Source organism: Bos javanicus, chromosome 24 (assembly GCF_032452875.1).
Source record: "Bos javanicus breed banteng chromosome 24, ARS-OSU_banteng_1.0, whole genome shotgun sequence".
Lineage (NCBI taxonomy): Eukaryota > Metazoa > Chordata > Mammalia > Artiodactyla > Bovidae > Bos > Bos javanicus.
The window spans coordinates 41497887-41525835 of NC_083891.1; the positions used below are offsets into that span (position 1 = coordinate 41497887).

Sequence of the window (27949 nt, forward strand, 5' to 3'; positions counted from 1 at the left end):
TATAGTGTCAATATTTTCCCTTTATTTCTTGAAGTTTGCTTCCTGCTCTATAAAATGAAAGATTTGAACTATTTAAACTCTGGAAGTTTAATGTGTTGCAGTATACTCTAATTTGGCTACATTCAGGTTAATTTAAACTAGTTTTGATAATTTACCAATTAACTCAGTTCAGTTAAGGATATTTTGGTTATGTTTCTATTGAAACCACAAATTTTAAAGTACCAGTTTGAAGAATATAGATTTTTACTAATTTTCTATTCCGAATGTCTGGATTTCAGTAATTTGTATAGATCCTAGAATGTATCATACTTAGATCCAAACCCCCTTATAGGAAATTTACAGCATGAAGTGGTTAAAATTAGGGTTGTCAGTTGTTAGGCTAGTTGCTGTGGCCCAAGTTCTGCTCCCATTGGCCGACAGCCTCAGTGTAGCCGGAGGCTGTGCAGGAGAGCTTTCTGTGGTCAAGAACAGAGAACGGTGCCAACAATACAGATGTACTATGTAGTGTGGGAGCAATTTTTAATTAATTTAACTTTCAACAACCCTATGTGGCTAACAGACAGCAACACAGGTCTAGCCTCATGGCTACCTGTTTTGTATTGTAAAACCCACATTTTGGAATTTTTTTCTGGATCTCTCAAGCAACAGCTTCCAAGAGGCTCTTTGATCTAGTAAATCAGTTTGTAGAGCAGGAGACAGAAGACTAAACAAGTTGGAAAGAAAACAATACATAAAGTGACAATTACAGTATGATAAGGATTAAATCAATGTATAGGCTATAGAGTGACTAAATACCTGGAGGTGTCTGGGAGTTCAGTGAATGAAAAGAAACCACTCTGGGGATTTTAAGTAGTGAGGACTTTATTGAAAATAGCATTAGATGTTGTAAAATTACTCATCATACCTAGAAATAATTAGAAATAATTTCCAGACCAATGCAGAACTACCAGAGAATCTGTTATGAGCTACAACTGCTGGAGCCATGCTGGGCGGGGTGACAGACACTTAACTTCCACTTCGACATGGCTGGTTACCCCAAAAACTAAGGTTAGATACTAGTCTAGAGAAGATGGAAAGTGATATAATAGTAGTTTTCTTCTTTTCAGTGGCAAGCTGAATGGACTTAAATAGGAGATCAGTGATTAAAAGCTTAGATCATTAAATGAAAGCTTACTTTAGGCTAGGATAACCTACCTAAGAAATGACCTTATAGAGACATCGAGGAAACCAAATTGCACTAATTGTGGTGCATAAACTTTAAGTAGGTTTTATTGCATACCTTTACAAATAACCCTTATATATCCATTCTTTACAGATCCAGGATGAGAAGACTGACAGAAGAAGAAGCTAGCTGAACAGCTATAAGATGCCCAAATCTGGGTTCACAAAACCAGTTCAGAGTGAAAATTCTGACAGTGACAGCAATATGGTAGAAAAACCATATGGAAGAAAGGTATATGATTATGCTAAAGATTTTGTCGACTCTTTGGAAATTGTGAAATAAAGCCTCCTGATTTAGTACTTTTATATACTTTTTTAAAAACTTCTCTAGTTGTAGGTTTTATTTATTTAATTTTGGGCATACCTAGAAGCTTGCCAGATCTTAGTTGCCCTTCCAGGGGTTGAACCTGGCCCTCTGCAGTGAAGTAGTTAGATGTCCTAAACACTGAATTAAGGTGCCAGGGAATTCCCATGATTTAGTATTTTTAATATTAATAATTATCCATCAAATAAAAAGTAGTATGGAAGGCAAATCCTGGGGGTGAGATTGTTTTTCATTCCCTAAGGTAACAAAATTACTAAGATTGCACAGTTAACTTGAGAAATAATCATGGGGTGGGGGATCCAAGACTTCACAGTCATTTTTTATTTCTTCCCCCTGACTCCTGGTAGCAGAACACACAAATACAGTAGCTATTCAGTTTTCCATGTCTGTAACTTTGGATAAATCTTATGTAATTTTTCCAACTTCAGTGTAATAGAGGACAGTGGTACTTTCTAGAATTGTTGTGACAGTGAAATGACTAAACTGTTGTATCTAATACAATGCTTGTTACACAGTAACAAGTACTCAATAAATGTTAACTGTTTTTGTTCTTCGTTATTAGTCCTTGCCAGTGATTCTGCCCTTTTACAACTATCCTTCACCATTCCTATTTAATTTAGGCCCTCTAAACCTCTAAACCTTTATGATTATACAGTGGAAGTGAGAAATAGATTTAAGGGATTAGATCTGATAGAGTGCCTGATGAACTATGGATGGAGGTTCGTGACATTGTACAGGAGACAGGGATCAAGACCATCCCCATGGGAAAGAAATGCAAAAAAGCAAAATGCCTGTCTGGGGAGCCCTTACAAATAGCTGTGAAAAGAAGAGAAGTGAAAAGCAAAAGAGAAAAGGAAAGATAGAAGCATCTGAATGCAGAGTTCCAAAGAATAGCAAGAAGAGATAAGAAAACCTTCCTCAGCGATCAATGCAAAGAAGTAGAGGAAAACAACAGAATGGGAAAGACTAGAGATCTCCTCAAGAAAATTAGAGATCAAGGGAACATTTCATGCAAAGATGGGCTCGATAAAGGACAGAAATGGTAGGGACCTAACCGAAGCAGAAGATATTAAGAAGAGATGGCAAGAATACACAGAAGGACTGTACAAAAAAGATCTTCACGACCCAGATAATCATGATGGTGTGATCACCAACCTAGAGCCAGACATCCTGGAATGTGAAGTCAAGTGGGCCTTAGAAAGCGTCACTACGAACAAAGCTAGTGGAGGTGATGGAATTCCAGTTGAGCTATTTTAAATCCTGGAAGATGATGCTGTAAAAGTGCTGCACTCAGTATGCCAGCAAATTTGGAAAACTCAGCAGTGGCCACAGGACTGGAAAAGGTCAGTTTTCATTCCAATCCCAAAGAGGCAATGCCAAAGAATGCTCAAACTACCGCACAATTGCACTCATCTCACATGCTAGTAAAGTAATGCTCAAAATTCTCCAAGCCAGGCTTCAGCAATACATGAACTGTGAACTTCCAGATGTTCAAGCTGGTTTTAGAAAAGGCAGAGGAATCAGAGATCAAATTGCTGTAACATCCTCTGGATCATGGAAAAGGCAAGAGAGTTCCAGAAAAACATCTATTTCTGCTTTATTGACTATGCCAAAGCCTTTGACTGTGTGGATCACAATAAACTGTGGACAATTCTGAAAGAGATGGGAATACCAGCCCACCTGACCTGCCTCTTGAGAAGCCTGTATGAAGGTCAGGAAGCAACAGTTAGAACTGGACATGGAACGACAGACTGGTTCCAAATAGGAAAAGGAGTATGTCAAGGCTGTATATTGTCACCCTGCTTATTTAACTTCTATGAAGAGTACATCATGAGAAATGCTGGACTGGAAGAAACACAAGCTGGCATCAAGATTGCCGGGAGAAATATCAATAACCTCAGATATGCAGATGACACCACCCTTGTGGCAGAAAGTGAAGAGGAACTCAAAAGCCTCTTGATGAAAGTGAAAGTGGAGAGTGAAAACGTTGGCTTAAAGCTCAACATTCAGAAAACGAAGATCATGGCATCTGGTCCCATCACTTCATGGGAAATAGATGGGGAAACAGTGGAAGTAGTGTCAAACTTTATTTTTCTGGGCTCCAAAATCACTGCAGATGGTTACTGCAGCCATGAAATTAAAAGACGCTTACTCCTTGGAGGGAAAGTTATGACCAACCTAGATAGCATATTCAAAAGCAGAGACATTACTTTGCCAACAAAGGTCCATCTAGTCAAGGCTATGGTTTTTCCTGTGGTCATGTATGGATGCGAGAGTTGGACTGTGAAGAAAGCTGAGGGCTGAAGAATTGATGCTTTTGAACTGTGGTGTTGGAGAAGACTCTTGAGAGTCCCTTGGACTGCAGGGAGATCCAACCAGTCCATTCTAAAGGAGATCAGTCCTGGGTGTTCTTTGGAAGGAATGATGCTGAAGCTGAAACTCCAGTACTTTGGCCACCTCATGCGAAGAGTTGACTCATTGGAAAAGACTCTGATGCTGGGAGGGATTGGGGGCAGGAGGAGACGGGGATGACAGAGGATGAGATGGCTGGATGACATCACCGACTCAATGGACGTGAGTTTGAGTGAACTCTGGGAGTTGGTGATGGACAGGGAGGCCTGGCGTGCTGCAGTTCATGGGGTGGCAAAGAATTGGACACGACTGAGCGACTGAACTGAACTGAAACCTTTAAACTGACTTCTGCAGTTGTCTAGTAATTGGTCTCACTGTCCCTAGTCTCTCCTTCATCTAGTTTTATACATTACCTTTCAAGTGTTGTTTTTTTTTTTTTTAATTTTATTTTCTTTCTTTTAAGTTCTTTTCTTCCCCTCAGCCATTTTATTGTTGAAGAACATCTGAAATATTTCCAGTTTTTGGCTAAAATGAATAAAGATTCTCTAAACATATGTGTATACGTCTTTTTTTAAACAGGTTTTTTGAGGTATAATTAAATGCCATAAAATTTACCCATATCATGTGCAATTCAATGATTTTTAGTAAGTTTATAAAATTGTGCAACTATCATCATAATGCAATTTAGACCATTTCCATCACTGTTAAAAGATCCTTATGCTCATTTGCAGTGTGTCCCTGTTTCCACCCAAACCCCAAGCAACCTCAAATCTGCTTTCAAAATCAAACATGTAAGATTTCAACTTTGTTCTTCTAAAAAATTCTTTTGGCTATTTAGGTACTTTGCAGTTCCATGTGAATTTTGGGATTAGCTTATCAGCTTCCACAAAAAAAAAACCCTGACATTTTTATAGGTATTTTATTGAAACTGTAGATTATAGACTGCAGTAGTACTGTCATCTTAACAATATGTCTTCCAATCCATCGCCACAGAATATCTCTCCATTTATTTAGATTTCCAGTTTCCCTGACTAATGCTTTGTAGTTTTCAATGTACAGATCTTGTAATTGTATTATTAAATTACTAATATTTCATTCTTTCAGATGCTACTGTAGATAATTTCATTTTGGATTTTTTTATTGTTTAGTATATAGAAATGCAGAATATTTTTGTATGCTGATCTTGTATCCTTTGACCTTACTGAGCTCATATATTGAATTGATTCTAAAAGTTTGTGAATTCCTTAGGATTTTCTGCATTTGGGATTATGTCATCTGCTTACAGAAATAATTTAACTTCTTTCCCAATATGAATGCTTTTATTTCCTTTCTTGCTTGATTGCACTCGCATTCTCTGGTTTTGATTGTAGTGTTTAACCCACTCACATTTAATTAATTATTAATTATTAATAAGGTTGGATTTATAGTTGACACTTTGCTCTCTGTTCTTGTGTTTCAGATCTTTTTCTTCTCCCCTCTCTGCCTCTTTAAAATACATATTTTTCAGTGCACTATTTAAATTTCTGTGTTTGTGACCATGTTTCTTAAATTATATTTTTAAGTGTTGATCTAGGGATTATAATGTGTATGCCAATTACATGTTACTATTGCGTTAAATGCAGTAAAATAAAGCAACTTTGCTCCAGTATAGCTGTATTACCTTCCCTTCGTTTGTGTTATCTGTGTAATATAGATTATATCTACATTTGTTATTAGCCCAACAACAGAATGTTATAATTATTATTTTATACAGTTTTGTTTTTTAAAGAAGAGAATTAAAGAGAACTGTATATATTTATATAGTTCTTTGTTTTTACCAGAAATTTACCAGTTCTGGCACTCTTAATTTCTTCTTACGAATTCAGGGGACTGGTGTCATTTCCTTACCATCTATAAGAATTTTCCTTAGGATTTACTGTAAGACAGGTTCTCAACTGTGATTTCTCTGTCTTTGTTGACCTAGGAACATCTTGATTCTGCCATTCTTAAAAAATGAGTATTTTGCGATATAATTCACATACCATACAATTTACTCATTTAAAATGTAGAATTCAGTTGCGCAATCATTACCTTTATCAATTTTAGTATATTTTCGCCTGAAAAAAAAACCCTGTGTACCTATTAGCAGTAACTCCCCATTCTGCCCCCAAATCCCACAGCCCTAGATAGTGTGAATAAGCCTACATTGAGTCTCTATAGACTTTCCTATTTTGGATATTTCACCTAAGTAGAGTTACACAGTTTGTGGTCATTCATGACTGTTTGCCTTTATTTTATTGGATATAGAATTCTTACTTGACTTTTTTCCCTTTTAGTATTAATAGATTGTCATCCTTCTTTCTTGCTTCAAGTGTTTCTAATGAGAAGTCAGTTGTTAATTGTGGTGAATTTTTTTCATTGCTGTTCTTTTTTTTTTCTTTAAATAATTTGACTGTAATGTGTTTAGGATCCCTTTGTGATTATTCTACCTGGAATTTGTTGAGTTTCTGGGATCTGTAGATTAATATTTCATGAATTGGTGTGTTAAATTTACTGATTTTTTTTTTTTTTTTTGCCATCTCACATCTGTTATTGAAGATACCTAGTATATTTTCAGTCACTCTACTTTTCAAATCCATTATTTCCATTTGGCTTTCTTTGTAATTTTCCTTTGTTCCAAATCTCTGTTTGATAAGTTGTGGTACTTTGATTCTTTAAACAATGTTTTCTTTCATTTGGATAGTTACTTTACAGTCTTTGCCAAAGCTAGTATCTTGACCCACTCAGAGAAGTTTCTGTTGAATACTTTTTCCTTGCTTTCCCATCTGTCTTCATTTTTGTTGAAAACTAAACAGTTTGGGTCATATATTACAACTCTGGTTTCTCTTTATTTTCCACCTGAAAGTTACAACTGTTGCTAGTTTTTTGTTTGCTTTTAGTAAGATGTCAGGTGTTTTGGATATTTGTTACTTTGTCACAACCACTGGGTTCTAGTTTGGGAGGGGGGTGTTTGGTCTTGGTTTTTGGGGGTTGCCCTATACTTAACATGGGTTAGTCAGCAGCCATTGATTCAGACACTTTGCTGAAACACCAGGAGCCAGTAAGGCTCCTTCCACTGGTAGATTTGCATGTGTGTTGGGGAGTGTGTTCAGTGTTCAGGCATTTTCAGATCTACCCTAGCATTTACTTTCCATTGGGCTCAGCCAGGTCTTCCTTCATGCGTGCAGGCTCCTCGTCGACTCAGGGTGTTGTGGAGAGCTTGGACCCTCACACATCTCCACCACATGCACACATAGTCTTGGTGTCATTGGGGGTATGTGCAGAGGTTAGTCATTCTCTGATCTTCCCCACTTGCTTTCCCAGCTACCCTGTCAGCCAGGGGTGAATGGCTGTCTTATCTAGTGCTCCCCTGGCTGTTTGATTTCTTCAATCTCCCTGTTAAATTTCTGGCGTGTCTATCGGCTGCTGCTCCCCAACAGTGGGACCACACAGCCTTAGCTAATAGAACTGTGTTTTTTGTTCCCTGCTTCCATTTGTTTCCTACCCTGTTGGCTTTTTTAACAACGACGTGACTGAGGGGTGAGGTTTGACTCTCTGGCAGCAGAGATGCCGGTTTTCACTGCCAGCTCCACCCTGGAACCTTGTCATGCAAACTAAGCATTGGCCGGGAATGAGAACAGCCCCAGGCGATCTTCTTATCCATAGTTCAGCAGTTCTTACTGAAAATGCTTCTCAATTTGTTTTTGTTCAGTTTCTGGAGCCTTGAATTTTTTTTTTTTTTTTACAATTTTGTCTAGGCTTGTAGTTGTTTCTTACAGAGATGAGTTGCCAGTATCTTCACTCTACTATAGACAGAAGTTTTCTCAAATGTATTTTAATGTGCCAAATCTCAAGGAGAATGAGTTCACTGATTTACTTATTTTATCCAGCAAACCTCATGTGGGATGCTTGTTTGTGTTGCGTGCCTCTCTTGTGAACCTTTGAAACAAAACAAGTGGTTAATGTTTGGTCTAAATCTTTATGAAGACTCTTAAGTAACTGCCTTGTCTCTGTTTCTGAAATGTTTTGCTCTCAGGACCCCTTAATATTTTTCGGCATAACTGAGGAGGCTGAAGGGCTTTTTTATAAATGAGTATGTCTATTGACATTTATATAATCAGAAATGAAAACTGAGAAGAAATTTATGTGTATAATAATTGGTCTAAAAACTGTTACCTATTAATAATGTATTTTTATGAAACTGTATATTCCAAGACAGTATCAAGGAGGAGTGTCATTAGTTTTGCAAAATATCTTTAATGTGTGGCTTAACAGAAAGATATTGAAATTATTTGCTTTTGCAGTCCGTGAGTTCAGCTATCTCTTGTCACATAGTCTCAAGAGTCAAATACACACTTTTTAGAGAATGGGAGACAAAGATACACTGACATCTTATGTGTTATTGTGAGCTTATTTCTGACCTTGCAGGTCCCCTGAAATAATCTAAGGGACCACACTTTGTGAACTTGTGTACCATTGTAGGAAGGACACTAATGAAAGTGTTCACGTGTACAGTGATGGGACAAAGGAGAAAAGCAGTCAGTTTATGGGCATTCAGGGGGTCTCACAGTGGAAAAGATATGTAATCTGGATTCTCATGGATAAGTACATATGTGACCAGCAGGAAAATGAGAGTAAATAGTAGTCTTAAGCAGGAGATGTAAAAAAGACAAGAGTCTGTTAAAGTAGTGCACACAAAGTTAGTATGTAGCCTATGAAGGATGGAGGATAGGTAATAAGTTTTAGACAGGGACCAGTTCATTATGGCCTTGTGTTCCTTGCTAAAGATCTTGACATTTATCCTGTAGCCAGTGAGCCAAAGGGAAGGGCCATAGCAGAAATCAGTAGTAGTAGTTAAAAATCCAAGGAGGAGGCAGTATGGGCATTGACTTTGAGGACAGAGAAAATTGGCAGGTCTGAAAGACACTGAATTATGAGATTTACCTGTGTATGTAGAAAAGTGGTCTGGGTCCACGCTGAGGTTGATTGGACTGTTCCCTGAGAGGGCACTCAGGAAAAGCAAGAGGTTGTTTCAGGAAACATATTTGGTTTGTACTGTTGAATGAAGTCGGAACATCCAATAGAAGTATCAGTAGACAAAACGAGACTAGAGCTGAGAACAGCTAAAAGAAAATTAAAAGTATGAGAATTTGTGGAAAAGTGACCTATAGGTATGATAATGTCACCCAGAGAGAGTGGGGCAGGAGTGAAGGATAGTATACCCTGAGGAATTCACACATTTTAGGAGGGATCGGGAGAGGACACGGAGAAGGCAATGGCACCCCACTCCAGTACTCTTGCCTGGAAAATCCCATGGATGGAGGAGCCTGGTAGGCTGCAGTCCATGGGGTCACTAAGAGTCGGATACGACTGAGCGACTTCACTTTCACTTTTCACTTTCATGCATTGGAGAAGGACATGGCAACCCACTCCAGTGTTCTTGCCTGGAGAATCCCAGGGACGGGGGAGCCTGGTGGACTGCCGTCTATGGGGTCACACAGAGTCGGACACGACTGAGTGACTTAGCAGCAGCACGAGAGGACAAGAGAGAAGCAGAGGTTGCACAGCTGAGAGTGGCCAGATGCCACAGCAGTGAATGGGAAAGATGAAGTTGTTGGGTTTTGTCAGTGGACATACCTTACCGTGATCTGGGTAGAAGAAATCTCAGAGTTGTGGGGACAGGATGCAATGTTAGGTTTGAGGAGAGAATTAGAACTTTCACTTCTAAATGCTTAAGTATAGTGAAGGTTGCATTTGTTAAATTATATGTGAGGCTACTTGATGTCAGTTTTTGAATTGATAAGGCCAAAATTGTTGAAGCTTTTAGTCTTCTAGGTACTTGTTTTATTTTTTGATGATTGCCGCTAAATACATAGTAGTCCTGAGCATTACCTTCATAAAAGTGTGATTTCTTAAAACTGTAGAGGCAAGCAAAAAAGCAAAAACTTTTACTAATATATTTCTGTTAAAACCATTCCTTAGGTAAGTTAAGAATGCTTACTAATCATTAGGTTTATAAAATAAATAGGAAGAATAAATACAAACTATTAAATTCTTTAGTTATTAACAGTTGGCTTACCCAAAGGGATATATTTAACCGTTCTCAGCCTCAGTTTAATCATTCAGTGTTTTTTCAAGAGCGCACACGTGTTTGTGTAAGGGTCAGAAGCCCTTCTGAAGCAGTGTGCGTGGTGTTTAGTACTGCCATGCTCCGGATCTCCGAGCAGCTTGACATGCAAAGCTGCTGTTAGAAGTAATTTTCTTTCATTTTAAATAAATATTTGACAGCTTAAGAGAGGAAGGGCCGTAATATCCATTCCCAGTTTTTTGCTTATACTATATGTTACTACTGTTTCTTATGACAGAATTAGAGGGGAGGAGAGAAGGTGACATGATTACCTTTTTTCACGTATTTATTTGCAAAGCATATTCTTAGGATTGTCTTTTCTTAGTGAGTTATTGGCCTTGAAGCCAGTTTCTAGCTTCTGCTGAGTTTTTCCTTCCATAAAATTTTTAGAAATGAATCTGTAGTTGTTCTCTTATGTAAATAGAGACCATATTTATAGCATAATATAACACAAGACATTGCTGTTAAGAGATTTCTAAATTTAAAAATAACCTGAACCAAAACTTAATTTCTTAAATGCATTCAAATAGACCATATTTTAAATAATAATTCCTTAGCAGTATACTTTTTATATAAAATGATTTTATTACCTTATTAAGTATCACAATAGTTAGGGGTTCATACCTACTCAAAATTCTTCAAATATTTTATCCTTTTACTGACAATCTATGGGATTTTCCCCCCATTGGTTTTAGTTTAGAAATTTTTCCACTGAAACATTTCTAGCTATAAGTTGGTGTTCATAATTTGCAAAGCAATATCTTTTATCAAATACTTTCTGATAGTCTAAATCTCGAGTTATATTCATGAAGTGTGAAAGAGTGGATGTTAATCATCTACCTTTTCATCATCAGTGAAGGTTCAGTCTTCATTATCTCCTGTCCTCTCCACATGATAATTGAGAACTTTTTTTATTCAAATAATGTAATACATGTTCACTGTAGAAAAATTAAACATATAAGCATAATGAAAATAGAAATTGCTTTGTTTGAGATGAAGGATCTTGAGGTTTTACTCTACCCTCTTTGCAGGCTAATTAGTTTCATGGGCTCTAGCAGAAGACATGAGACTCCTGGGTCAGGTAGAAAGGAAAGTTTTTTTTCATATAGCCATAGCAGTAGCCATATATCAGTGTTTGTGTCTGTTGTCAGAGCCCTATTTCTCACAAAGGGATGTAGTGAAGGCCAGTGACAACTACATATACAGTAGATTGTGTAATGGGAGAGGAACCCCAAATCTTTTTAATGGGAGGTAAATCTACCTGACCTTAGCCCTAAATTAGAGAGAAGTTATATATTGAACAGTGAACAGATCTAATCTACCCTTTGCTGCAGAGGAAGACGCTGTCTCTGTCTTCCAAGGCTGTTCTGTATACAGATAACTTTGAAAAGATAGAACAAAGGGATTTATTTAGTGCTTCTGTTTGCTAGATGTACAGAAATGCAAGAAAGCCATGGTGGATTGTCTCCCAGCACACCTGCAATGTCATTACCCACAGATAGCCATTAACATTTTGATTTGTATCCTTCAAGGGTTTATATATGTATATATATTTTAAATTATCTCCAGGTATTTTTTATACTTCTTTTTTCTATCTTTTTGAGTTGGTAAAGACTACCAGCACTTTGTTTAGTATCAGCAGTGATAGAAGGTCATTCTTGGCTGTTAATACTTTCATATTGTGTGTGATGGCTGTTGTAGGTTATTTTAAGAAAAACATTAGTGTAAATGAAAAGCATTTAACATTTTAAAATGAAAAAAATCTGTTAAGTTTATTATGTCATCGTATGAAAGAAGAATGTGCCAGTGACCCTCTCCTGAATAGACAAGAGTATTTATATTAATATATAAGTACTATTTGATAATACAGAAATTTCAGGACAATCAGAAGTAACTATTTCTTTTGAAAGTTACTTTCCCCAGATCTGAAAATAATTTTTAGTGTTAAGATTCTCACAAAAACACTTTGTTTGGCTAACAGTTTTAAGGACAGTTTTACTTGAGAAAAGAGTAAGTTTGTAGCAGGTAAGAATATTCACACTTAAAGTGAAAGTCGCTCAGTTGTGTCCAACTGTTTGGGATACTATGGACTATAGCCTGCCAGGCTCTCCAGCCAACAATACTGAGGTGGGTACCCACTCCCTTCTCCAGGGGATCTTCCCAACCCAGGGATTGAACCTAGGTCTCCTGCATTGTGGGCGGATTCTTTACTGCCTGAGCCACCAGGGAAGCCCAAGAATACTGGAATGGGTAACCTGTCCCTTCTCCGGGGGATCTTCCTGACCTAGGAATTGAACTGGGGCCACCTGCATCGCAGGTGGATTCTTTACCACCTGGGGTATCTTAGAAGCCCTGTATGAATATTCACACTAGTCACCAAATTATTGCATAGGAGAACATGATTGATATAGTCTTGCGAACACTTTTCATGTAACATATTAACACGTTGGTTTCTTTTAACTTGTTTATGTCACAGAACAGTATCATAACGTATATGCAAGGTAGAAGGGACTTCTTAATGTTTTTCTTAGATTCTTTTGTTAATAACAAAATATTTGTATTTTCCAAGGCAGATCTCTTGAACTTTGTTGGCTAACCTTTTTATTAATCATGCCTTTTTACTTCTGATACTTGGACATCTGGGACCTCACTGACCTTGGGCAGACTGTCCTTCCCAGGGCCACTCAGTTCCCAGAGAAAATAAATAGCTCATTTGTGACCACACCTTTCATTTGCAAACCAGCAATCCAGGGTTCATCCCTAACCACCAGCTCTAGCAACTCTCATACTCTGGACCACTGTCCCCCTGCCCTGACGGTTAGCCCAGAATAACCGTCAGGTACCAGACAACTAGAGAAGTGACACGTATACCCCAGACCCTGCACAAGTTATGCGGACTAGCCAACCCTAAAAACCTGCTTGCTGTCTTAGCCTTTTCCTGTGGAAGCCACACTAAAGCATCCGCTTGCCTGCCTTTCCCTCCCTCTGCCTCCCTGAACTGGCTAGGTGCTTCCCCAGGAGAAACTGCGTTGCACATGTGACATACCCTCTTTTCTTGGGAGCTGTGAGTGACAAACTGTCTTTTCCACTGGCAGTGGTCTCCTGACCTGTTGGCCTCACTGTGCCAGAATAATAATAATAAAATCGACCATTTAAAACAGCATTGTAAGCAAAAGGCATGCCTGTGAAGCTCCATTTCATTAGCAGAAGTGAAAAGACAAGAGGATTTTCCTTTACACCTGGGAAATAATTTGATGGTTTTATTTTTCAGTAATCTTCACTACTCAATTCAATCTAGAATTCTTTTTCTGATTTATATTTGTTTATTGGATAATGTCTGTGTTAGACATAGAGTTCTATTATATTCAAGATATTTTGTTTTATAGTTATTTAAAATTATATTACTAAATGATAGGGAATATGAAACAATTAAGAAAACATGTTGAAAGTGGGCCTTGAGGACATTGAATATGATGGTAGTTTGTAATACCCTTTCAACTTTTGTGTATGAAAATTTCCTTCATAAAGTATTTTTTAATACTGTACTGCTTAGCTAGTATCATTATAACTTTATTCATGTTTTATTTTTTAATAGAGTAAAGACAAGATTGCATCCTATAGCAAAACTCCAAAAATTGATCGAAATGATGTGGGCAAGGAGATGAAAGAGAAATCATCCATGAAACGTAAACTTCCTTTTACCATCAGCCCATCAAGAAATGAAGAACGAGATTCAGACACAGGTGGGAAAATTTGTTGTTTTCTAGGAAAATCATTATCCTTCTTTTACTGTGATTTTATCATTCCTCTTGCACTACATTTTATAGAGAAATATTTGTATTTTGGAATTTCAGGTTTATCATTGGGGCAGAAATTCATATATTCCTTGCCCAAATATAATTTCTATCATATATAAAAGCAGTTTTTTTCTTAGTCTCAGTGTTCATTACAGACCTCTTATCATTTTAAGAACTTGATTTCTTGGGGAGCATTTCATTGTTGAAAATTTACTCAGTTGCATGGATCTTTGATGTGGTAAATTTGAGAAAGAGTTGTTCAGTTTTTGTGGACAAAGTATTGAACCCACCAAAGGAAAAAAAGCTTGGACATTTTAGATTCAGAAACGAATCAGAAATATGTCCCTTCTAAAAAAAGAAGAAAAATATTGAGGCTGCCTCAGTCCAATTCATAGTACTTTTTTCCTCAAAACTCTCACTATATCAGGAATGATACTTGTCATCAGTCAATCCCAGTTATTCATAATAGATTAGAACCTTATGACCACTATCTATAAATACTAGGTTGTATTTTAGCCCTGAGATAGTCATTTCCTAAAACTCATATAAACTTGAATGTTTGTTGTATGTTTATCATGATCGTTTTATCCCCTGAATGAAGTATTATTAATGAACTCTTCTTAAGAATGTTTTAGTTTTTAGTTTCACTCACAGAAAAAAATCAGTATTACATTCTAAATATATGTACAGAGATTGGGTATCCTACTTTTATCTTTCTAGCTACCTTAGTCATCAGTATAGAAATAATCTTGACTCCGGAATCTTTGAAAATACCCTAAGGACTTTTGAAATGCGTTATGCTAATATAGCTTTAGAAAATAACGTAATTTTAGTGTACACTTTTGGTAGCAGCTAGGTTTCCTTTTGTGTATTTGGCTATTTCTCTTAGCTTGAATTAGAAGTTTTTCTTAAACACTTATGACATTTTTAAACCTTAAAAATTGCATTTTTTGTGAGTAATTAAGAAATTTTGTGCTTTGTTCATTTTAAGTTACACTGCCTTCTAAAGGTTCGGATTTTTTTTTTTTTTTGAAGCCTGGCCCTCCTTATTTTTCAGCATTGTTTTCAAGGTTATGAGGTCATTTAGCTGAGAAGAAGGTACTTATGTGAATTCAGATATACAGGCTTTAATTTCTCTCAGACTTTCTCCTTGGAAGTCCTTCTGCTAGTCATTTTTAAAGTACTTACATTAACTAGGTTGTTTTCCAGTGACAGTGTTCTACTAGTAGTTTGAAGAAGGGACTTAGAAAAATTCAAAGGTTGTAAACATGTTTTTCAAAATATATTAAGATTTGAAAATAACACACTTCCCAGGAGAACCCTTGTAATTAGATCAGCTGGGTTATTTGTCTTTCATTTGGTGTGAAATAAAGAAGACTTAGGAAGACATGAACTTTAGGCACTGAATGAACATGGTCTAATTTTATTGTATTGATGGGATTAATTTTCTCTGCTACAGTCTTTCCACTATTTGAATTTAATAGGGGGCATTGTAGCTCTCTCTCAGGCTTGCATAGTATGAACATTTTTTTTTAAAAGGTCACATGCTAATGTTAAATAAGATTTTGATGTATTTAAATGTATATCTATAGTTTTGGTAGTCTGAATTTATAAATTTTAGTAAGTAACAGATGAACGCCTTAGTTTTGCATGAACACACATAAACACACATCCAAAGCATTGAGAAGAATTTCCCCAGGCCCAAGGAAAAATGTCTTATTTACAGTTAAGCTGTCTTATTTTCATAATTTTAAAAAAGAGTCCAGAGTACCATTAATGGCTGTTTTAAACGTGAATGATAATTATAGCACCGAAACTCATATCTGACGTTGATCTTTTTAATATTCTAAACTATACAGAATAAAGTATAGAGGGGAAAAATACAACATATATGACAGTACTTAATCTAATTAAAGTGCTCTAACATGTGAAGGAAAAAACACAGAAATTGGAGAATGGACAAAAGATACAAGCAGGTAGTTCAGAACACCAGAATTACAGTTGACAAAGAAATGTATGAAATAATAGTAGTTAAGGAAATAGAGTTTGTAATGACTGAGAAAATTATCATTGGTTAAATCATACAAGGGCTTTGTTGGTGGCTCAGCTGGTAAAGAATCCACCTGCAATGTGGGAGACCTGGGTTCAATCCCTAGATTGGGAAGATCCCCTGGAGAAGGGAAAGGCTACCCACTCCAGTATTCTGGCCTGGAGAGTTCCATGGACTTTATAGTCCGTGGGGTTGCAAAGAGTCAAACACGACTGAGCGACTTACACTTTCATTAAATCATACAAACTGGTCACTAATTTAGAATAGGAACTTGCTTTAGTTTGTCTAAGTTATAGAACTACCTTGATACAACAACATATGTTAAAAACTAAATTTGTAAACATTTGACTTATTCTTTCTTTTGGCATTTATTCAATATAAATGATTATTGATGAGAATGAAAATTATCTTCAAGTATATTTCTCTCAACTTTTAATAGAAAAAAACAGGAAAGGACTGTCAGGTAATAAAGGGTTTAATTGTGGTAATCACTGAGGAAATACCTTTTACTGTTAAAAATAATATTGTAGAGGAATAAGCAGTATTGAAAGATGTTCATAGTATACAAATTGGGAAAACAGGTTATGAAATAATATGTACTGTTTGATTGCATTATGTCATCATATTTATATTTGTCTATATGCCTATGCACATAGAACAGATATTAACACACATACAGAAAGAGAAAATTGTTTAAATATAAAGACTGTTTCATTGTAGAACTAAACCTAAACCTAGTAAGTTATTAAGGGTCCTGAATAAAAATGTAAATATTATGAACCCTGAGTTAGTGAAAAGTAAAAGAACAGGGAATGGGGGAAAAGGAGAAAAAGCTGAGTGCTGCTCAGCTCATCATCTCTCAATGACAAAGGATTAACTGAAATTGTCTAAAACTGAAATTTTTTTCAAAATTATTGCTTAAAACTTTTAATCTTTCATTATTTAAAATTTTATCTGTATGTTTATAAATATGCCTGTGTTTATATTTTAGCAATTTGAATCTCTTGTAGAAAAGAAGTGATTCCTTTAGTTCCTTTTCTTTTTATGTTGGATTAAACTAAAGTTAATCTTACAGATTTTTATTTAAAGATCGCACATGTGTATGGTATTTTCTTCCTCTTACATAAATTGATTTCTCTCTGTCTCCCCCCTGATCCCTCTGTCTTTACGTACATTTAGAAAGGTGCTTTGCATGATACTCAGGAGATGTTAACATGTTGTTTCCAGGATTGAGGATGACTTGTTACTTTCTTCTTTGTATTCTTTTATATGCTTTGAATGTTTAACATGACAGACATACATTATTTTTATAAAACAACCATTATTATTTTTTTTAAAGACATTCATATTGTCCAAGAAAGATTCCGTGGTTCTCATAATCCGCAATAATGCCATCAACCAGATGAGTCATTCCTAGTCTTCATTTTGAGATAGCCTAGTATTGCCGGGATAAATATCAATAACCTCAGATATGCAGATGACACCACCCTTACGGCAGAAAGTGAAGAGGAACTAAAAAAAGCCTCTTGATGAAAGTGAAAGTGGAGAGTGAAAAAGTTGGCTCAAAGCTCAACATTCAGAAAACGAAGATCATGGCATCTGGTCCCATCACTTCATGGGAAATAGATGGGGAAACAGTGGAAACAGTATTAGACTTTATTTTGGGGGGCTCCAAAATCACTGCAGATGGTGACTGCAGCCATGAAATTAAAAGACGCTTACTCCTTGGAAGGAAAGTTACGACCAACCTAGATAGCATATTCAAAAGCAGAGACATTACTTTGCCAACAAAGGTTCATCTGGTCAAGGCTATGGTTTTTCCTGTGGTCATGTATGGATGTGAGAGTTGGACTGTGAAGAAGGCTGAGCGCCAAAGAATTGATGCTTTTGAACTGTGGTGTTGGAGAAGACTCTTGAGAGTCCCTTGGACTGCAAGGAGATCCAACCAGTCCATTCTGAAGGAGATCAGCCCTGGGATTTCTTTGGAAGGAATGATGCTAAAGCTGAAACTCCAGTACTTTGGCCACCTAATGAGAAGAGTTGACTCACTGGATAAGATCTTATGCTGGGAGGGATTGGGGGCAGGAGGAGAAGGGGACGACAGAGGATGAGATGGCTGGATGGCATCACTGACTCGATGGATGTGAGTCTGAGTGAACTCCGGGAGTTGGTGATGGACAGGGAGGCCTGGCGTCCTGCGATTCATGGGGTCGCAGAGTCGGACACGACTGAGCAACTGAACTGAACTGAACTGAGTGTGTCTTAAACTCTTTAAATCCTCAATTATTTCATGTTTATTAATTTTTTAAAAGATAGCACTTTCTAGAAAAGTATTTGCTTAACTAGACAGATAAAATTTGGGGGGAAATTATAGCATAATTCGAAGTGTTACCCATGAGTTTCTATAGCTATATCATAATTGTCTTCATTGCAACAAATCTCCAGCATAACTGCTTATATCATTCCAGTATCTATCCCACATCGTCCTATCCTATTAGAGAATTTCTGTAAATTTTGTCCCATGAAATGTTAAGAGGCTTGTCTATACAGTAACTCACTGAGCCTATGAAATTAACTACTTCTGATCTAGAAAACAAATTGTTTCTTTACAGCTACATCATCAGCTTGCTTTATCACCATTTTTTAGCTTTAACTTTCAGTCTTTTCCAGACATCCAGAATCCAGACAAGATAAGTTATTATAGTTATAACAGAGAGAAGTCAGAGCCTAGTGTTTCTTATCAGGGGCTGTTGAGTCTGACAGACCAGTGTTGAGTTCTTGCTCTGGCCAGATTAGCTGAATTCTTTGTAAGTCCCAGTTGTCTCATCTGTAAAAGTGCATATATAATACCAACTTCAGAAATTGTGATCTCTGAGTGATATAACATATAAAATCAGTTTGCAGTATATTAATTAAAATAGAAAACTGACTTAGAGATTTTTCATCTACTGCAGTAAGAGCAGGCATAGGCAGTGCAGCAGTGCAGTAATACCGACAAGGACTAGGTTCCTTTTGTATTTCTGCTCTGCCACCCTTAGCTTGTATATAGGCTTTGTCCTTCAGCATTTTGCCTTACACATCCTTCCTGGGCAGGAAAGACCAGTAATGCTTTTTACTCGTGAAACAACCTCCCTAGAGACTTTTGCCTGCACCTCAACTGGTTAGGCTCTGCTAGTTAGGAAAGTCTGAAAAGTTGAATATTTTTGAGCTGGATATATTGTCACTCTGATCAAAGTTGGGGTATTCCTATTAATAGGAAGAGGATAATGAATATTTAAAGTAGGCACCTTATAATACTGATATGGCTTCCCTGGTGGCTCACTGTTAGAGAATCTGCCTGCCAATGCAGGAGACATGAGTTTGATTCTTGGGTTGGGAAGACCCCTTGGAGAAGGAAATAGCAACCCACTCCAGTATTCTTGCCCGGGAAATCCCATGGACAGAGGATCCTGCCAGGTTACAGTCAGTGGGGCCACAAAAGAGTTGAACACGACTTAGCAACTAAACAACAACGAAATATTAATAACTGATAACTGCTGTTATCTTTAATAGTTGCTAATGTTTCTACTGAGTGAACTTTATTCCTACTCTATCCACCATAAAATCATACTAATTTTCTTTTCTAGCCTAATGGCATTCATTGGATGCCATAACAGTTCTTTAACATAAAAGTACTGAACTTCACTGCTTGAGGCTACACATGAGTGTCTCTTCTTGGCCTCCAGCCTACATTTGAATTATTTTGTTATGAGTAATGCCATAAGAGTGTCTTTCCAGACTGTGGTTTTGTTATACCCTGAATGTTTTCTTATTCATTCCAAGAGTAGGGTTATAGGGTTAAAAGGATACAATGTTTCTATGACATTTCTCAAAAATAATTATATGTAGTTACAAAGTCTTCCAGCAGAAGACTTTAATCTCAAATAACATCAGGGGACTTGCTTTTTCTTTTTTTTTAGGTTTGATAGATCTAATTATAGTGATAAATCAGTAGTATTTCATTTTAGTTTGCATGTGTAAGTAAAAAAAAAAAAACAACATTCTTTTTTAAAAAATGTTTATTTCTTCTTAATAAGCATTATCTGTTTGCTTATTGCGTTTTTTCTAGTGGCATATGTAAGTAATGTGTGAATAAATGTGGAAGGACAAGATGCAGAGAGGCACAGTATGCCCCATTCCCCAAGGCCATGGTCGCAGTTGTAGAATGTGTTCACATGCTCCGAACTCAGTCTCTGCGAGCCAGCCATTAAGGCCTGCTTTCCTGAGGCTTTGATCCCACTGAAGGATCTACCCTATTTAATGACTCAACACAACTTTGGAGAGGACAACTATTTTAAAAAGAAAACAAATGTTGTTTTTCTGATAACTGTGTTAAAAGTAACAGATAAAATTAGTGTTTTGCTTAATAAGGATACTCATCTTTTGGTGATTTTCATGGAGATTGTCTATTATAGATTTATTTTTGTTCCTTCCCCCGATAATTTTCTAGCTCCTTAATTAAATCTTTATAGAATACATATACAGATGCCCCAAATATGAGCATACTTATTTGAGTAAAAGCCGAAGGGTATGTGGGGTCAGGATAGATTAATTACTTCCAAAGGAAGGTTTGGATAAACTATTAAACTGCTTCCTTATATTAATGAATATAATTGAAAGCAAGTTTATTTTATCCACTATTCTTTAATTGATCGCAATAATATGATCTGCTTTCACTTATCCATTTAATTCAGTTTGTTGGTGCAACGTATTAGTTGCCACTTTGCTTTGCAACCTGTGGAGGCCTTTTTAAATTTTTGTTTATCTTGAAATGAAATGTCAAATATTCTTCATAGAATTCTAGTTGTTAACTTAATGGTTTTGTTAACAATTACAAAAAGCAAATGTAATTGTTTATTGAAAGGCTTGTGATTCAATCTGTTTACCCATTGGCTCTAGAATTGGTCTAAATGTTATTTTATTAATGATTTCCCTTTCAGTTGAGTGAGCTTTCTCATCACTAAACTTATAGGCTTATCTTTTTTTGCAAATATTATGTTTAGGAGTTATTTGTTCTCTAAATTCTTTTCCCCCGATATTTTTATTTTTTATTTATACCTAACTGAACTCATGAATAATGTCTATAGTAATCATTCTGGAAAGAAAACAATGAGCCAATAAATGGATATTGTAAAGATTAGAATAATAATATTTTAAGTTATAGTAGCATTTGTTTGTAAGTAAAAATATTTGCTCTGGCCATACTGTCAAAAATCAGTTCTCTGTATTCTTAATTGTCTAATTTATTGAGTTGTTAGGCAGCATTCCATTTCTTAGCTAATAAATTTTGTTTTGCTTTAGCCTGCTTTCTTTCTAAGAGGTGGTCAGTGTAATAATTCATAGTATTTGAAATGTTTACAGTTTATAGAAATATTTGGTCTGGAATGATACTGTAGTCCAAAATGTTCTATTGTCTTCTGAGTAGTTTTGGCATTCATAGAACAAAAAGGATGATTCAAGTCTTTATTCAAGTTCTGTAAAGGCAAATTCTAAACAGAAAAGCAGTTACAGAGTACTGTCTCTTTTATCAATATTCAGAGATTCAAAAAATATTCTCAAGAAAGATTATATGTTTTAATAAGCAGCCTCAGTAATAGTTGTTATCGCAACCTACTTAGTTGACTTTCTTAGCTTTAAGACCAAAGAAACTGAAATCTTAGGTATTAGCCAAACCTCTGTTTTAAATGTACTTTTGGCTTTACCTTAAAAATAATCTTTTGGAAAAACAGTGGTACATCATTGTGGTCTTTTGAAAAATGTTGGTTTGTTGAATTCTGCATTTCCCTTCGTATGCTTTTTTCTCTTCTCCTGTCTCTTCTCATTCTGTAGATTCAGACCCAGGACATACAAGTGAGAATTGGGGGGAGAGACTTATATCTTCTTACAGGACATGCTCAGGTAACTAGATTATCAGGGGTTCCTGTTAGCCAGTGGTTTCTGTCACATTTATAATTAATTCTTGTACTATAAATAACTTATTTTCAAACCAGCACATAGATGTCTGTGGTTGAATAAGTGACTATGTGAGCGACATAAAATTTTCCAGCCTCATTTGAGAGCTCCCATGTACCATGTCCAAGACATGTTCTGTGTGGATGCTGCAAGCAGGATCCTGCACAGCCACTCAAGCATGCAGCACAGCTGGGGGCCCATTCATGTAGAAGAGTATAAGAGGTGTACACCTTGGAGCTGTGCTGAGCAGTGACCCCTGTAGGAAGGTGCCCTGGTCCTCCATCTCTTAGCTGGACACCCTTCACACGTTATACCACACATAGTGATTTTCATAGACAGTGTCATCTTATTCTTCAAGCACGCAGTGTTTTTGAAAACATATTAAAAATTTTTTCAGTTGACCTCTTTAGTCTGTTGACTTTTCTGCTGACCCTGTTGAATTTAAAAATGGATTAAAACACTAAGTTTCCTGGAGAAATGCCATCAAAGAGTAAATGTATCCCCAGTATGTGAAAACTAAATTAGCTAGGTGTTTTGATTCTTTCTTTTTTTTACTTTTTAATTAGCTTATATTCTTATCTCTTATTTTTAAATGTAAAGTATTGTTTAGTTCCTCAGTGTCCAGTTTTTAGCATATGGCCTTTAACTGCAAAAACTAAAAATTTCTGTTGCCAGTATACTTTCTATTTATTTGATAAATTTGTGGAGTTGGTATACAGCAAAGTAATTATTCTTAAAATTATCCTGAAAACTGTTAGTTGACCTGATAAGTCAGTAATACATAGTTATCAAAATTTGGCAATGGCTTGTCTACAGTTAGCATTAAATTGAACAGATCTACACTTACTGTGGAGTTAGTGGTATTTTCCTAAAATGGGGCCCCTGAGTACCAAGGCACACCTAAAAGAACGGTATGTGATGAAATTGCCTGTGGTCTGAGGGTCATGGCTGGAAATCAGAAGATACAAGCACTCACCTGTCAGAAACTAGATATTGCAGAACCATCTGTATTTGAATTGTAGCTCCCACAGTTTTATTCTTTATACTGTGGCTGCTTTGTGGGAAAATGTCATATTTCTGAGACACTGGTAGGCTTATGAACTAGTTCCCCAAGAAAAACATGTTTGTCTCTTCTCAGTATACTTAATTGAGATGTGATAATGTTGAGCTTTCTGTTTATTCTGATAAGACATGGGAAGAAAGCACTAATTTTCAGGATTATAAGACTGAGATATCTAATTCTAAAGGTCCTCTGAACCTTGAAGTAAATAGTACTGGATTGTTGAAAAGGCTGTATCTGTTTTTCTTTAGTCTTAAGTGAACCACCTGGATATTTCTTTAACAGTCTCTTAAGGTGGTCTTCCCTGGTGGTCCAGTTGTTAGGAATCCATGCTTTCACAGAGTTTTATTGAATGGTTTCAACATGAAAAAGCACACTTAGGGACATACTAATCTAAGATTTATGATTTTTAAAAATGGTATAAAGTTATCTCTAATCTATCTTACACCAGCTACTGTTCACCTACCTTATTTTCCTATCTCATGTGAAGCATGAACTCAAGACAGATGGCTAAGGTAACTCAGAGAAAAAATAGTGTTCATATGAATGTTAGTAATGAGTTTTTGATTGAACATTTAGAATACATCCAATTTGTTTATTCTTTTCTTCCATAAACTGAGTATCACTTTAGAGTATATTCTTTTTTTAGGAGGTCATTGCAAGTATAGAGGAACATAATTGATTTTTTCTTTTTGATCTTAATCTTACTGAATTTACTTTTAAAAAATTTTTTGGCCACTCCTTCATGGCACATGGAATCCTAGTCCCCTAACAGGGATCTAGCCTCCATCCCCTGCATTGGAAGTGCAGAGTCTTAACTACCGGACTGCCAGGGAAGTCCTCAAGCATATTCTTCTTAAAACATTGTGTTACTAAAATGCAGTTAAAACCAGAAATCAAGAGTTTGCAAATGAGAAAATAAAAGAAAATTTTTTTTCCAAAATTTTAAAAGTGTTTTAAGGATAGAGATGTATTTTTTATTTTGCTTCTTCTAATTACTAAACTGTACTTTTTTCTTAACACAACTTCTTTCTTTAAACCGTTACAAGTATTTTAATTTAAGTGAGAAGTACATTTATTATATTTAAAAATTTGGTATGCAGATCAACAACTATTAAAACAACAGTTGTGGTTCCTCATTAATTCTGAGAACCAAAGCATACAGAACATTATTAGGAAAAAGAATGTGTTTCAGGAAAAAATAGATTTCTCCAAAAGACCTATTTAGGGGTTTATAATAAATTTAGTAAGTTAGGTGTAACACTGCTAAAATGGGCTTTATACTAATTGGATCATTAATGAAATGAAAAGTAAGAAAATAATATATTAGGACTATTAATAAAGGCTGACTTTAAAAATCTTGGAATTTTTTATTTCTGTTATGTAAAATTTTGCAAATATCAACAGAATGGACATTTTCGGAGCTATTGAGTTTTGGGTGATTTGTGGGCAGCAGAGAGTAATGCAGGCCCTTTGATTTTTCCAGGCCTTAGGATTCCAGTTTGTCCTGATTAACTTAAAGTGGCACACTACAGGATTGTATGCCTCAAATAATAATACAGTAATATATAAATAGTATCAAACTTTTATTCATTTCTTGAAAGTTACTAGATCAATAAATGCTTATCTCCTGGAGTAGTCTAACTGCTGGCCACATCTACCTGAGAAAAACGACAGTATTGACTACTAAGCCTTGCCTTCTTGCACTCATTTTGCTATTTTACATTTGTTTACAATTTTTATTAATTTATTTATAGTTTTGTAGCTCTTCTCTACACTGCAAACCTGGATCAGTAAATCCCAGATATTGATACAGGATTTTCCAGGAAATAGATGCCTAGACAGTTAACCGGCAGCTCATCTCACAGGGCCACTTGAATTAATTCCCAGAAATGTCCTTAAGGAAGGAGTAACAGGCATCTGTGTTTCTTTGACCTATGGAATCCAGTTCCATCTGAATTTTCTGGCTCATAATGGGGAATATTGCCTCCATTGCCAGAGATTTGCCAAATAGCTAAATCTGAGAACTGGCTTTATGGTGGATCAAATCTCTTTGAAAAATTTTTAGACATTTTTGAATCTTTGCAGGATCTCTATTAATTCCCCCGGCCCCTTCCCACACACATATAGAATCTTTAATTTTGCTCAGTTTCAGCTTTGATTAATAGTCTTCCATGTTCAACTATCCTATAACTGCAATAGAGTGATTTGGTGTTATTTTTCAGTAATTACTCTGTGTGATGTGCTTTGTCTTAAACACCTCCTTAGAAGATGTATAAATTATTAGTGGAATTAGGGAGCTAATGTGAAGGAATATTGCTATACAGGCTTAGGGATAATTGAATAAGATTAGAGTGAATGAAGGAGTTTCAGAGATGTAAAACTAAGGAATGTTTGAAGTGTTATTTAATAGAATTGATCATTAAAATACAGATCTTACTAGGACTACATTTCCAAATGTTAATTTTCTGAAAATTATACAACTAAGATGTTTTCTCAAAAAGCATTCAGAGAGAAAATTGCTTATATAATAAAACCCTAGTGCTCTTTTGTCTGCCTATTGCAAGTTTCTCTGTTACTCTTGTTTCTCATAAACATGTATCATCTATTTTTAAAAAGTCTCCTTATGCTTTACTTTTGAGTGCTTAAATTTGTTTCAGATTCTTACATATTTATTAATAATTCCAGAGAAAGAAGGTCCAGAAAAGAAGAAAACAAAAAAGGAAGCTGGAAATAAGAAGTCCACTCCAGTTAGCATTCTCTTTGGTTACCCACTCTCAGAGCGAAAGCAGATGGCACTTCTTATGCAGATGACAGCACGGGACAACAGTCCAGGTGACACTCACCATCATTGAGTACCTGTGTGTTTGTGGTTTTCTTCACATTGTAGCTTTGTCTTGACAGTTATTTTTAACTACTTTAAATGTCCTTTCTTGGATTTAATCAGTTTCTTATAAATTTATAATCTTAACATGTGTTTGTGTGACAGTTGTTTATTGTCTGTCTCATCTGCTAGATGAAAAGCTATACAGGAGCAGGGATCTTGGCTCTTGGCAGACATTCAGTAAATGTTTGTCAACTAAAATGAGTACAGTTGACCTTTGAACAACACAGGTTTGAACTGAGTGGGTCCACATACACATGGATTTTTTTCAGAAGTAAATACTATACTGCTGCATAATCCATGGTTGGTTGAATTTGAAGATACAGAATTCTGGGTTTGGAGGGCCAACTCCAAACTTTGTAAGTTGCACACAGATTTTCAAATGTGAGGAGGGTGGGTACCCCTGATCCCTGAGTTGTTCAAGGGTCAACTGTAGTTTAGAATTGGATCAGTCCACATGAGAAATCTGTTGCAGAACTGTGTGTGCTTTTACCTTACTGCAGAAATTTTTACTTCAGTTTCTGTAAAGCTGCTTCTAGGTTTATAGTTTACTTTTATAGTTATACTTTACTTTTATAGTTAGCACTCTATTGTAAGCTGGTAATCTTATCACATGCTTTTCGAAGCAAGAGTATAGTTCATGTTTTATTGTTTAAGATCTGCTAAAGTTTATTTTGGGCTTCCGTGTTGGCTCAACAGTAAAGAATCTGCCTGCAATGCAGGAGACACAGGTTCGATCCCTGGTCTGGGAATATCCCCTGAAGAATGGGATGGCTACCCACTCCATTTTTCTTACCTGGGAAATCCCATGGGTAGAGGAGCCTGGCATGCTGCACTTCACTGGGTTGCGTAGAGTCGGACACTACTTGATGACTGAACAACAGCAACAACAGAATTTATTTTCAAAAGAAAAAATATCTGCAGTGTATTATGTAAATTTATTTCATGTTTCATTTCACATTTCCATTTAAGATATTGTGCTTCTTGTGTGTGTGTTTGTGTGTGTGTTTATTCAAGTATCAGTAGTTTGCCCTCCAGAAATGATTAAAGATGGCTTACCGGCAGGATAAAGACAAAGAAGGAACAAACAACCAACTTGCTCATTTATTAAAAGAGTTTAAAAGGTAGATAAGGTCCAGACCGCTGGGCTGGGATAGTTACTACATTGAGCAGTGAACTTAGTTATACATTCTGGTAGCTAAAAACAAGAGTTTTAAGTTGTATAAAGTTCTCATTGAGCAGTGCAAGAAGAAAGTAAATCTCTTTGGAGAAATCTTTTTCTTTGGGAAAGAAAAGTTCCAAAAATTTGGAAGAAAAATTCTTTTCTTCAGGGCACCTTTGTATAACACTTGGGATAACATGACAGACCCTGTGGAAATGCATTGACAAGAACACAATTTTTCTAGTGAACTTTTCCAGTGTTGGCTCTTTGTTATTAAAAAATGGGACAACTTGGTAAAATTCTTGGAGTTTCTATAGATCATAGTTTCCATTGAAACGTAAGTGTATCTATATCTTTCGCTAACAAGAGTGTGTTAGAACTTTCTTTTTAAAGTGGGGCATGTTGGTTATTCTTCCACCTTTCCACCCACAACTTGGGGAGACTGGCCAAATCAAAGTTATTTACAATGTTAAACTTCATATGTTTCTGAACATTTGAAAAGTGTTAACTTTGACTCAGATTTAATAGCTAGATGGGAAAACTTTTGTTTCTTAAAAGTGTTATTTAATACTATGAACCTCTATCCTTAGAGTAAATTAAAGAATTAATACAGTAAGGCAAGAAGCTAAAAATCTTTCCTCATTTCCAATAACCTCTCCCTTTAAGCTGCAAGCCCTATTCATAATTTCTTCTCAGTTTTTTAGATATAAACATGTAAATGTATCTTTTATTGCTGTTTGTTTTTAAATATAAATAAGATTAATACTGTAATACTATTCTGCACTTTGTTCTTTTCATTTAAGGGTATATCAGTCCTCCTTATTAATACATGTATAGAGGGGAAAGCTTTTGAAGTATCAACCTGTTTGCCAGCTGATAGATACGGTTGTTAAGGTTCATAGTCTTATCGATTATATAACTTACTTCCCACGTTTATTCTGATTGCCATTATGGGTAGTACT

At 36.0% G+C, this 27949-nt stretch overlaps 1 protein-coding gene across 6 annotated transcripts in view; it reads left to right on the top strand.

The window, feature by feature from the left end:
• Nucleotides 1–27949, top strand: part of ANKRD12 (ankyrin repeat domain 12) — a 98429-nt gene that overhangs the window by 33344 nt on the left and 37136 nt on the right. For 3 of the 6 annotated variants that reach the window (XM_061399918.1, XM_061399923.1, XM_061399919.1), the window contains exons 2-5: nt 1316–1453; nt 13639–13786; nt 21759–21827; nt 25630–25776. In XM_061399918.1, coding sequence (XP_061255902.1) covers nt 1367–1453; nt 13639–13786; nt 21759–21827; nt 25630–25776 — 451 coding nt within the window. In that variant the 5' untranslated portion in view covers nt 1316–1366. The remainder of the gene's footprint in view (nt 1–1315; nt 1454–13638; nt 13787–21758; nt 21828–25629; nt 25777–27949) is intronic. The other 3 variants (XM_061399920.1, XM_061399921.1, XM_061399922.1) reach the window with 2 other exon arrangements.